This window comes from Solanum pennellii, chromosome 12 (genome assembly GCF_001406875.1).
Source record: "Solanum pennellii chromosome 12, SPENNV200".
NCBI lineage: Eukaryota > Viridiplantae > Streptophyta > Magnoliopsida > Solanales > Solanaceae > Solanum > Solanum pennellii.
Window position 1 is genome coordinate 33,482,521 of NC_028648.1, and position 11,185 is coordinate 33,493,705.

The 11,185-nt window shown below is 32.6% G+C and overlaps 2 protein-coding genes across 2 annotated transcripts; both read right to left on the reverse strand.

Annotated features, from left to right (window-relative positions):
• Positions 1-1,365: 1,365 nt before the first annotated feature.
• On the reverse strand, positions 1,366-6,864 carry LOC114075285. Its single transcript, XM_027913774.1, has 8 exons — positions 6,797-6,864; positions 6,595-6,703; positions 6,399-6,521; positions 5,122-6,269; positions 3,724-4,911; positions 3,428-3,640; positions 1,892-3,341; positions 1,366-1,813 (listed from the first exon to the last, which is right to left on the reverse strand). Exons 4-8 carry the CDS (start codon positions 5,846-5,848, stop codon positions 1,366-1,368), a joined length of 4,026 nt encoding a protein of 1,341 aa, XP_027769575.1. The 5' UTR covers positions 5,849-6,269; positions 6,399-6,521; positions 6,595-6,703; positions 6,797-6,864.
• Positions 6,865-6,894: 30 nt separating this feature from the next.
• LOC107006003 (replication protein A 70 kDa DNA-binding subunit D-like) lies at positions 6,895-9,656 on the reverse strand. The gene is made up of 9 exons (XM_015204635.2): positions 9,255-9,656; positions 8,904-9,168; positions 8,744-8,828; positions 8,534-8,658; positions 8,367-8,448; positions 8,160-8,277; positions 7,920-8,077; positions 7,665-7,785; positions 6,895-7,571 (listed from the first exon to the last, which is right to left on the reverse strand). Exons 1-9 carry the CDS (start codon positions 9,423-9,425, stop codon positions 7,038-7,040), a joined length of 1,659 nt encoding a protein of 552 aa, XP_015060121.2. The 5' UTR covers positions 9,426-9,656; the 3' UTR covers positions 6,895-7,037.
• Positions 9,657-11,185: the final 1,529 nt, after the last annotated feature.

The window sequence follows — 11,185 nt, forward strand, 5'->3', positions numbered from 1 at the left end:
AAAATATAAGTACAAAATTAGTACATAACTCTCTGAGTTTTTATCGACTCCTTTCATATCCTATCAAAATTCAAGAGTCTTCATCATCTGTTTTTACTATAGAATAAAAATAATAGCCTAATAATCTTCATAGGGGTTTCATGAGATAAAGAAGTTGAATTTATATAAATAGAATAGAAGGAATATCAAAAGATATCTTAAAGTTTTAGTTTAAATGTTTGGAGGTTATGAATATGAAAAGATGAGAGTTATGAATATTAAGAGTATAAAAGTTAAATAAGTAATTAGAAAATAATAATAAATAAATGAAGAATATGAAAAAAAAATTAAAGTTAGCAAACCATGTAAAAAGAACAACTAAAGTTCTTATCATGTAATTAAGCATTAATGAATTAAATTTGTGAAGCTAGAGTCATTCTTTAATAATAATCAAGAGGACATTATCAATGTGCGTCTCCATTTTGTAGATTTGCACCCTTTAAATTATTAAATTTCGTTATTTATCATAAAGGATAATACTTTATCCACATCAATTATATTATTCATGAGAGGGGTTAAGGAAAAAGTTATAAGAAGAGGGAAAGAAAAGAAATTTAGGTAAAGATTTTTTTTAAAAAAAATTATAACTATTATATACATATAGATTATAGATGTTAAATATTAATAAATTGGATATTTAATTAGGAATTAATCTTAGGAAGTCTAAAAGTCATTAACATTTAGTTAAATTTATACAATCAAATATTTAAATATTTTATAATAATTTAATTTGTAGAAAGGATAAAACCGTAATTCAACTTTCAACTTTTTTGTTCATGCTTTTAGTAATATACTAGTCAGGGACACGTGCGTTGCACGTGTGAGCTATGGTAAGTAATATCATTCTATGTGAATCTTTTTCTTGTAAATCTGTGTTTTAATGATTGGGTGAATTGTTATTGATGTAGTAGAAGCGTACATTGTGTTTATTATTCTTTTGATGATTACATGAGGTATTAGTGATGTTGTATATTGAAAAAGATTTGATGCATTTAATAATAATCATTAACAATAACATGCAGTTAATAAGAAGTGTTTAAACTGAAGTACGAAAGTACGGTTATTTGTTAATAATACTAATATTTAAACATTATAATAGAATATAATGTTAATAAAGCTGATAATAGTAATGAAAGGAATATTTTGAAAATGACCCTTACGCATTGTAGAGTGTGGGTGTTGAAGAATCCATTATGCTTGTATAGGTTTACTTGTGTCTTCTAAACCTGTGATTTGAAGCAATGTAATGTTGTTAGTACATAGTATATGTAAATATTTAATTATATGTGTTAGAATGACCATATATGTATATGAGATTATCGTACCCTAAACTTCCTTATAGACGATGTTCTTTGTGTACGTTCCATTTTGACATTTGGGTTGCTCTGTTAGGACAAATACTTTTGTTGTGGACATAGATATCCCTCTTGATAGCGCCACGTACAATTGACCATGTGAGAAAACATGTTGGGGCAAATACAAACCAACATTGTGAATTGTTTGACCTTGAGCTTTATTTATAGTCATTGCAAAACAAAGGCGTATGGGGAATTGCTTTCGAATGAATTTAAATGGATATCCTTCATTTTCTGGTGGTGATAGTTGTATTCTTGGAAGAAACACATGTTTTGTTGCAGAATGACCACTTGATATTTCTGCATGCAGGACATTTTGAGAGAAACCTCGACATATCATTCGTGTGCCGTTGCATAAGCCACTTGAAGGGTCCAAATTCCTTAGCAACATGATAGGTGCATTTTCCTTCAATTCTAACCTGCATTAAATAACATATGTGAAAATCTATCCTTTTTTTTTCCGCCTCTTGTAAGTTGTAATGTATTATGTTCAATACCTATGTGGTGGGAGACCATTTGGTGTTAAAGTATTTAGATATTCTTCTTGGTAATAGTTGTTGGTGTCATCTTCTGCTGAGTCAAAGCTATTGAATATCTTGCTTTCACCTGGGAATTGAGATATTAACTTGTTGTTAATTTTATCCACATGGTCATTTCTGCTTGCTAAAATAGCTCTTTCAGTGACATATTTTGTTGTTGCAGCATTTTCTTGCAGGTTTTGAAATATCTCTTTTATTATGGATTCTTCTGGAATTTCATCCTTGGAATGTTTGATTGTTAATTGTTCTGGGAGGAGGATTAAATTTTCTCTTATTGTTGGTTCATCACCGTTACCCACTCGAAGTAAGAACTCACTAAATGTTGGATCTGTTCTTGCTCTCATATTTCTAGTAAATTGAATCTTCTCCATCAAAGGCCAGAGATATGATTTGACCAAGCTTGCATTTACAATTTCTGCTCGAGTTGATTTTGGAACTACTGGTAACACCTGCCGAAAATCTCCTCCAAAAACCATGACTTTTCCGCCGAATGGTTTATCGATGTCCATTATGTCTCTGAAGCTCCTATCGACTGTTTCTATTGTTTGTCGTTTGGCCATTGGTGCTTCATCCCATATAATCACTTTTGCTTTTCTAATCAATTTGGCAACACCACTTTGCTTTGACATGTTTGTCATAGTTGATTCACTTGTTTGAAGAGGGATCTCAAACCTTGAGTGTGCTGTACGTCCTCCTGGTAAGATTGAAGCAGCTACACCACTGGTTGCTGTTGCCAAACCTATCATACCTCTTGATCTAACATTAGCAAGTAATGCACGATATAGGTATGTTTTTCCAGTTCCCCCGGGTCCATCCACAAAGAATATTGCAGTTGTTCCAGCATTGATTGTTTGCATTATTTTTGTAAAAGCATGATGTTGTTCTGGATTTAATTGTGACTGTGCATCAATATCTTCTGGTGGTATTTGCACGGACATTTCTTCATTTATTTCTCTACATTCTGATGAACCAACTTCGAGGAAATTGTGATCTAGTTGAGGAATGTCATATATGTCTATGCTTTTGCCCATACTCTGCAAGCAATTATTAATACTATTCAGAGTAGACTGTAGTATAGTATTGTGTGAGTTGCCATATAGCCTGCTGAAGTCCTCTGACATATCCTCATAATAAGTATCCCAGAGTTTTCTAATATCCGTTGGGTTACAATGAACCAAAATTGTAGCAAACAAACTTCTAAGAGCGAATGGCATTTTGAAAACAACAGCCTCTCTCATACATTCTGATATACTGTTGTCAGACTCAAGTAACCCTCTTTCTTTGGCTGCTTCTTTGAAGGTTTGACATTGCTTGCCATTGACCGTGAGTAGGTCGTTGAATGACAATGGTCCCCTTACATGGTTTAGTAACAACCGCTCATAATATCTTTCCCCTTCTCGAGGATTAGCTGTGCAATATAATCAATATGTACTAATTAGTAAGTTTAAAAATTATGAATGTGTATGATTTTATAGCTTACTACATTCAGCTTACCGATTGCAATGCGACCAATTACAGATCTTGTTTTCCTTTTTGTCCAAGTCTTTACCTTTGAATTCCAAACATAATACTTTGGAAATTCTCTATAAAGATATGTTTTTGCTTCAGAGTCAATTGAGCACATTCTGAAATATTCGGTCAACATTGTTTGCTTGACACCATCCCAGGCGATGAGATTTTTTAAATTTTGATTTTTCCAGTAAAACACTGTGATTTTGTTTTGAGTTAGTATTTGATAATTTAATTATTTTTTTAAGTAAATGTGTATTATAATGCATTAATATGTGTACCTGAATGTTTTTCTGGCAAATGTAGTTGAAGGTTGATGACTGCAGGTTGCATTTCAGTCAAGTTGAATTCATATATTCTCCATAGTGCTTCAGGCGGTGAGACCCATCGCGCATCTTGAAATGTTTGTATTTCGTCAATAACATTTTCACCATCATCAGACTGAACATAAACTGCACACCGATCATGTCCTTTATATATATACTTGTATAGATACTTTATTGCTTTGACTCCTGAGCAAACCTCAACATTAATGTGACAATTGTATCTTGTAAGCAGATAAGGGCTATAAGGTACTACCCATTGATTTGTCATATGCATTCCACGAACAATCTCTATTCTTCCATCCATTCTTCTTTTATAAATTGGATATCCATCCTTTGCTTGGATTGATTTGTTGTTGTATGGCCTTGGATAATGATATTTACACTGTCCATTTTGCATGCATGTGTTTGTTGGACGTTTGTTTCCACATGGACCATGCATCATATGTTTGAGCACTAATTTATGCAATATAGGATACTCATATTTATCTGGAATCTCTGCTGAGATAAACCTATCGTACTGATCTCCTGATTTGATCTTGTGTCCTTCTTTTAATATGAGAAGTAGGTGTATGTGTGGTAGTCCTCGTTTTTGAAATTCTACCACGAATACATGAGCAACAACAATTCCAAATATTTCTTTCTTGAAAATTTGTTCTTTTAGATCCTGCAACTTAGCTCTGAATACTCTTGTTACCAAGTCAGGTCTATCTTGAGGAGTTTGTCCGGGGCGCAATTCTTGTTGGATTTCAATCCAGTCAGGATTGCACGTCATTGTTATAAACAGATCTGGTCTACCAAAATGCTGTACCAAAGCCATTGCATCCATATAGCGTTTTTTCATATCTCGTGGCCCCCCAATAAAAGATGATGGAAGTAGTATTCTTTGCCCAATTCTGTCTCCCCTGCATTCTCCCGAGCTGACACTATCAACAATACCTTGATAAACCTCTCTTCTAAAATTTGATTGTTCCTTTCTGAAATATTCTAGCCTTGTGGTTTCCAATTTTATGTACATGTCAACCACAAATTGTTGTAGTAATCTTCCACATAGTAGTAATACTGACCTCTCTGTTTCTCGTAGTTGTAGCTTATAACAATAGTACTCTCTGCAAGAAACATTTCCCTTTGTCTCACGGCGGACTTCTACAAGTGAAAGGAATCATATTAACACTATTTTTATTTTATGTTGGTTATCATATTGGTATAGTAGAAAAATGTATTTTCTTATAATTGTATTTTGTACGCCTTTGGTAGTATTCTTTTATATAGTATATGTGTTTTTTATCAATTGCTAACTTGTGAAGAACATGACTATATTTTTGCTATAAGAGGCCGTAATGTAATATATTTTACCTTGATCCTCGTTGGCTAATATTGCATCAGCTGATATGAATGTTGGAATATCATTGAGTATAGGTGGTGAGTGAGCACTTCTTCTGTGAGGCAGTCTTTTGCTCTGTTTTCTTATTCCTTGATGCCATCCACCTTCACCTCTTGGGAATAACAAAGGATATTGAAGAGGGTCATAACAACCAAAATAGTGTTTTACTCTATGTTTGTACCCTGAGTGCTCATGAACAATTATTTCTCGATCAAAAGGTATATTTGGATTGTTTCCATCGATCCAAATTGCTGCTACTTGACTTACCGAGGGTCTGTTGTACACTCGTTGATCCAAAGAGGCATTTGCAGCAATACGAAGTTGTAAATTGTGGAAACTTGTTTGGTTTTTTAATTGGCAAAATATTTGTGCATATGGGTTACTCTCCATTACCTGTTTGATTTTTGTTGCAATATGGTCTGAAAGAATTCCTTCATTCACCTTCGATAGCCTGTTCGTCAATTCGTTGTCTGTATCAAAGAAGTATAGTTGGAAGTAACATGGATTGTTATCACGTGGTAGCAACGATGGTAGATCATGATAAATTTGACCTTGTGCCCTGAATGTGTATACTCCTTTTTTTGCAGATGCTAGTTCCTTATCCAGGTTAACACCAAAAGATGTAAAAGCAAAGATACTATTATATGCACGAATATTTTTGCGAAACTCTACCGCGTCTGGAGTAGATGCCACAAACATTTCATATAGTTCTGTTGGTGCTTCAGTGTTTGCCAATTTGATATATCCGCTTGCACAACAGAATGCTGGAGGTTCATGTTCCAATCTTTTTGCAGCACAATAAATACATTCTGGGACGGCTTTCAGCACGTGCAGATATGATAAAGATAAGTTATAAGCAACAATTCCTATATATAGAAATATTTTTAGAGATATGTTAGAAATGTAATTTGATATTATTGAACGTTCAAGTTATGTAAGATATGAATAGGGTTTTCCGATGTACCTCTAACTTCAGACTCTTGAGATAATGCTCTAAATAGCCAATTGATTTTACGCTGCTTTTTCAAACGTGGATGTTCATCTTCGACATGTGATATTGTTTGGGTTGTTAATATATACTTATCCACTCTTTGCAATGCGCTTTGCAATTGACTTTTCTCTATAAAGGGAACATTTTTTGGTACATTTACACAAATGATGTAATATTTTTGTATGTGTATGAGAATATGTTTGCATTGTACTAAGTACTCATGTATGTTGGATTTTACATGATTATGTAAGTTCTTACCTGTGTTGGTTGAACTTTTTTTTATATTGTTGTCATGCTGATGAGTTTTACTGGTAGAAGGAATGTTTTTTCCTTTATCACCTGCTTGATTTGGCATGAAAGGAGTGGTTATAGTTGTATCACCTGTGAAGTGAAGTGAATAGAAGGGTTAAATTTAATTTTGAATTGTGATAAGTACTTAACATATTAGATTTACCTTGATGTTGGTTGTGTGTCATTGTTGATTTGATGGTGATAAAATTTGGATTGTTGGTGTGACACTTCTCTTATCTCTTCCTATTTAGTATATGTAATTTAGCATTGATCTAAAACATAACAAAATCATTAATGGCAATTGTAGTCACATATTTGACATATATAGGAAAAAACATCTATTATAAGGTAGGATGTATGCAAACCTTTTTTTATGTATGAGGATATACATTGCAGCAGAAGATTGTTGTTGATCTGTTTTGAAGTAATAAATTGCATATATTGAATGTTTAGTGAAACAGTTAACAAAATTCATGGATATAGGAAAGTAAGCTAAAAATAAAAGCGATGTTAGGTGAAGTTGCTTGGTGAAAAAATGTAAGTTATTTTTAAATATTAGGGAGATAATAAGCATTGGTAGATAAAAATAAGGAAACTTTAAATCAATTATATATTATTTTTTTCCTCTTTGATCTTCTTTTCCATCGGATAGGGCATGATGTTTTTTCCTTTAACCTTCCTGGTCCTTTTTCTTTGTAGTTGAATTAGTGGGGCTTCGTCGTCACTTTCATCTAGTACAATATGTTTTTCTACCTCATGTATCCTCAATTTCTGTGGATTATCATCTGCAATGACTTGCTTAATGTTGTTAGTCCTCTTGCATGTATTTTTTTTGTGTGGATTTTCAATGTCAGTTTCAACTGCTGCAATATCTTTTTCAATATGAGGTATGCCTGCAACTATTCCTTTCATTTTTTCATCATCACTTAGTATCTTCGTCCTCTTGCTTCTTTGTTTTGTAATTGGAATTTTAACCTTGGTTTGATCTGGTGGTAATTTTTTGGAAACCTCATGTATCTCCATAGCTATCACATTCATGTTTGTGTCAACATCTGGGAATTTACGATCAATCTTAACAAGTATACTGAATTCTTTCCCTTTACTCAATACCATCTTGCGATAGTATGGTGATTGTTCTTTCTGTGGAATATGAAAACGTATATATTAGCCTTACAATTGAAATAGGGTAAAGTTATTTATACAGGCCAATATTTCATAGAGTAAGTGATTTACCTTTTCAGATGTAGAGAGAACATACTCTTTTACGTTACAACCAAAATAGTATTTTGCAGCATCAAACATTGTAATGCTTAGAAATTGATCCTCAGCAGTGACATCAATCTTTAACCGATATCTAAATTAAATTGGATGTTTTAATCAGTGTGGTGCTAATTATTTGATAGCGACATAGTAAGCTCATTAGTTAATAATTTTTTTTCATGCATCTGGAGTAAGCAATATTTGTTCTTGGTTGTTTGTGTAGTTTACCTCGCCTCATAATCAACATCTTCAGCTCTACAGTAGGTACAAGTTGCAACACTATTTATAACAGTAACTCGCTTGTAGCATTTGTTGCAACCAGGATACCATGGGTCGGTGTTACTGTCAATGTCAGTAACCGTAGCATTGAACTTATAGTACATGTCCTATACGTAAATTCAGTAAATCACGTAATTACATTTGTAATATATAATTGGAGTAAAAGATGAGTGTTGTATAGGAAAGTACCTTCACAATGGCAAGTGAACCATTTAAAATATTACTAATTTTCACTTGACGGGCAGTTTGCATCAGTCTGCTTGGCATTAGACTTATGTCAATCTTTTCTGCCTTCATGTTGTCATTCCTGAAATTTTTAAGAAATGAATAAAAAATATTAATGATGTAGCATGTGGGTAGCCTCTAAATAAGTGTGATGAAACATGTATTACTTACCATTTTTGGAGATTGTTCGCTTTTTCAAATTGTGGATTTATAAGCAAACTACTAACAGGAGTTGTGGAAAGGACAAAATCCCCTATTTCAACAGGAGTAATTAATTCAGTGATACTTTTATGTACTTTGAAAATTGACTCAAATATATCAAGTGTGGAGATGTATACCTTGATAAATTGATGATTTTACATCACAAAAGGCAAGAACTGGTTTTTCACTTTCAAGGCTTTGTAACATTTGACCTTCGATTTCAGCAAAGTCTCCCCATAAAGTCATGACTTTTCGATCATACCTATACAAGTAACAAATTTTTTTTATGATAAATGTTTATTAACGTGAAATATTTATATGTAGGATGCATAAAAAGTATATGTTACCTTTCGTTTGTAACGATTACTTCGCGTCTAATGCTTCGTCCTTCTCCAGTTAGTGCTTTTACTGTGAGTAAAATACACACCACATCTATACAAAATAATGTGTTAAAAACCCTATTTTCTTAATGTATGGAACAAACAATAAACATTTTGTGAAATTTACCAAACAAACTTCCATTAGTGATTTTTTCAGCTTCATCAAATGTAATAAATCCATTTGAAAATTGATCAGTCTTAAAATGACTTTTGTCCTCAACGACCTCGGTGTTGTTCATAAATGCTAGTTCGAGCTCCTTATGTACGGATAAGAAGTTTGGTTTAGGTCGATTTAATTTTCCATTTATAATGTAGTAACTTTGATTAAGTTGAAAAGACTTATTCCATGCATGAACATCTTTGTTGAAAAGAGTGGTTTGTATTTTTGTACCCTGTGGTTAGGAGCATTATTATTAGAATTCCAAAAGAAGTTAACATATTAAATAATGTATATAACAAAATATTAAAATAGAGTTACCTCTTCATCGACTAATATCAGTTGCCAACGAATACCTTCACCATTTGTATTTTTATACTCTTTTGTTAAACTCCGACGAATGACTAAGACTTTAATAACCCATTCTGTTGCATATTTCTTCAACTTGCTAATTGGTAGGCACTGGTTCTCGAGCTCTTCTAGACTTGTCATTGTATTGTTGTAGTATCTAGGATGTACTAATACAATATATATTTGTGACGTAAATGCTATTTGTTTTTATATAATTAGTGTTCTTTTGGTCTAATAATAAAGATGATCAAGAATGTAATATTCACAAAACATAAACTATTTTTCTTTTTAAAATTTTAAAGCGAGCAACTTCAACTAACAATAGTATAAATATCACATTAATTGAAGCAAGTTTGAGGGTGGAGAAATAATACCTATTCTTGTGTTTCCAATAGCAAGAAACCTGCTAACATTATTAGAACATGAAGAGATGATAAACGTAGATTCAAATAGAAGTAAATCAATAAAAATGTAACAAGTTACTATAACGGAAATATTGCAAACATACAGAATTCAAAATGGAAAAGTCCTTGGTGGACAATCTGTTTGCATGTTATGATAATAACTTTATTCTATAATATCTTAACTAGATGCAAATATTATGATTCAGCTTCAGCAGCTATAAATGTTTAAGTAAGCCAAAACCTAAGATCTTTTGTAGTCACTGAACAATTAGAATCAATGTCCTAAAACATGACATTATTTTTATGAGACAAAAAAGACATTTTAAGAAAGTTAATCATAAGATAGTGTGCCTCCATTTTTGTTTTTGCTACTTTATTTTATCTTTTAAAATAAAAAATATTTATCATTTTATTCATCCTTATGTCTTGACAAATAATTTTAGGAAAATGTTTCCTAGTCTCATACTATTAGGGATCAATTAAACTATATATAGAGGTGAATTTTGTATTTTCAAGAGAAATAATTAATGATCAATATTATTTGAGAGGTATTCCTTCTTTACACAGTTGTGTGTGATGACAATGGATTTATATCTTACAATCTTATAAGAACGATTCTTTTAATTCTTATTTATTTTTCTTCTATTTCAGTTTTTTATCTTACAATTTAGAATTCTTCACTTCTCATTCACATCATCAGGTAAGTACCATTAAAAGAATATTTCACAACTGAATCCAAGACAGTTCCTTCTTTTACACACTAAACATAATACAGTGAAGGTTGAGCATTCCCCCCTTTATTCTCCACACCAATTTCCCAACAAAAGACACACACAATGAAGTGTGAGTTTTTCTGTCCAATGAGGCGATTCCTCGCCTTCTCTTTTATTTGTTTTTCAAGTAAACTGCCTCCCAAAAGGAGTGAAGCTAGTTAGACTATCATAGAAGAATACCATTCCAATTGAGGGAAAATAAACACTTCTATGGCAATGCAGAGGTTTGGACTTTTGGTGAAATATCAAAAGTACCAACTCAGTTATTACAGGTAGGCCAATCTTTTATTATTTCTATATCTATTTAAATCATGTTCATCAGAAGTTACCTTCAGATTATCCTCAGGCTAAGGGTGTACATATATTTGCAATTAGCAGCAAAACAGAGCAAAACCAAAGCATTAACATCAAAAATTGACTGTAACTATTAGGCAACAAAAACAGAGCACCAAAAATATTTACCGACACGCCTTCTCTCGCCACTTCGAAGACCTTTCATGCAGCGGTGTCCACCAAACTCCTTTTCTGACAAAGAAAACCAGGAAGCTGAAGCAATGCTGAGTAGTAGAGGAATTCACGGACTGTCAATGTTCCAATAAGAGTAGTTTCTCTGTCAACAAATCCCTGCAGGCAAAAAGTTCCATATCAAAAGGCAGAGCTCATGATAAAGAATAGCTAAGTTCCTCATCCAAAAATATTTACCTGTATATCATCCAGGCACAAA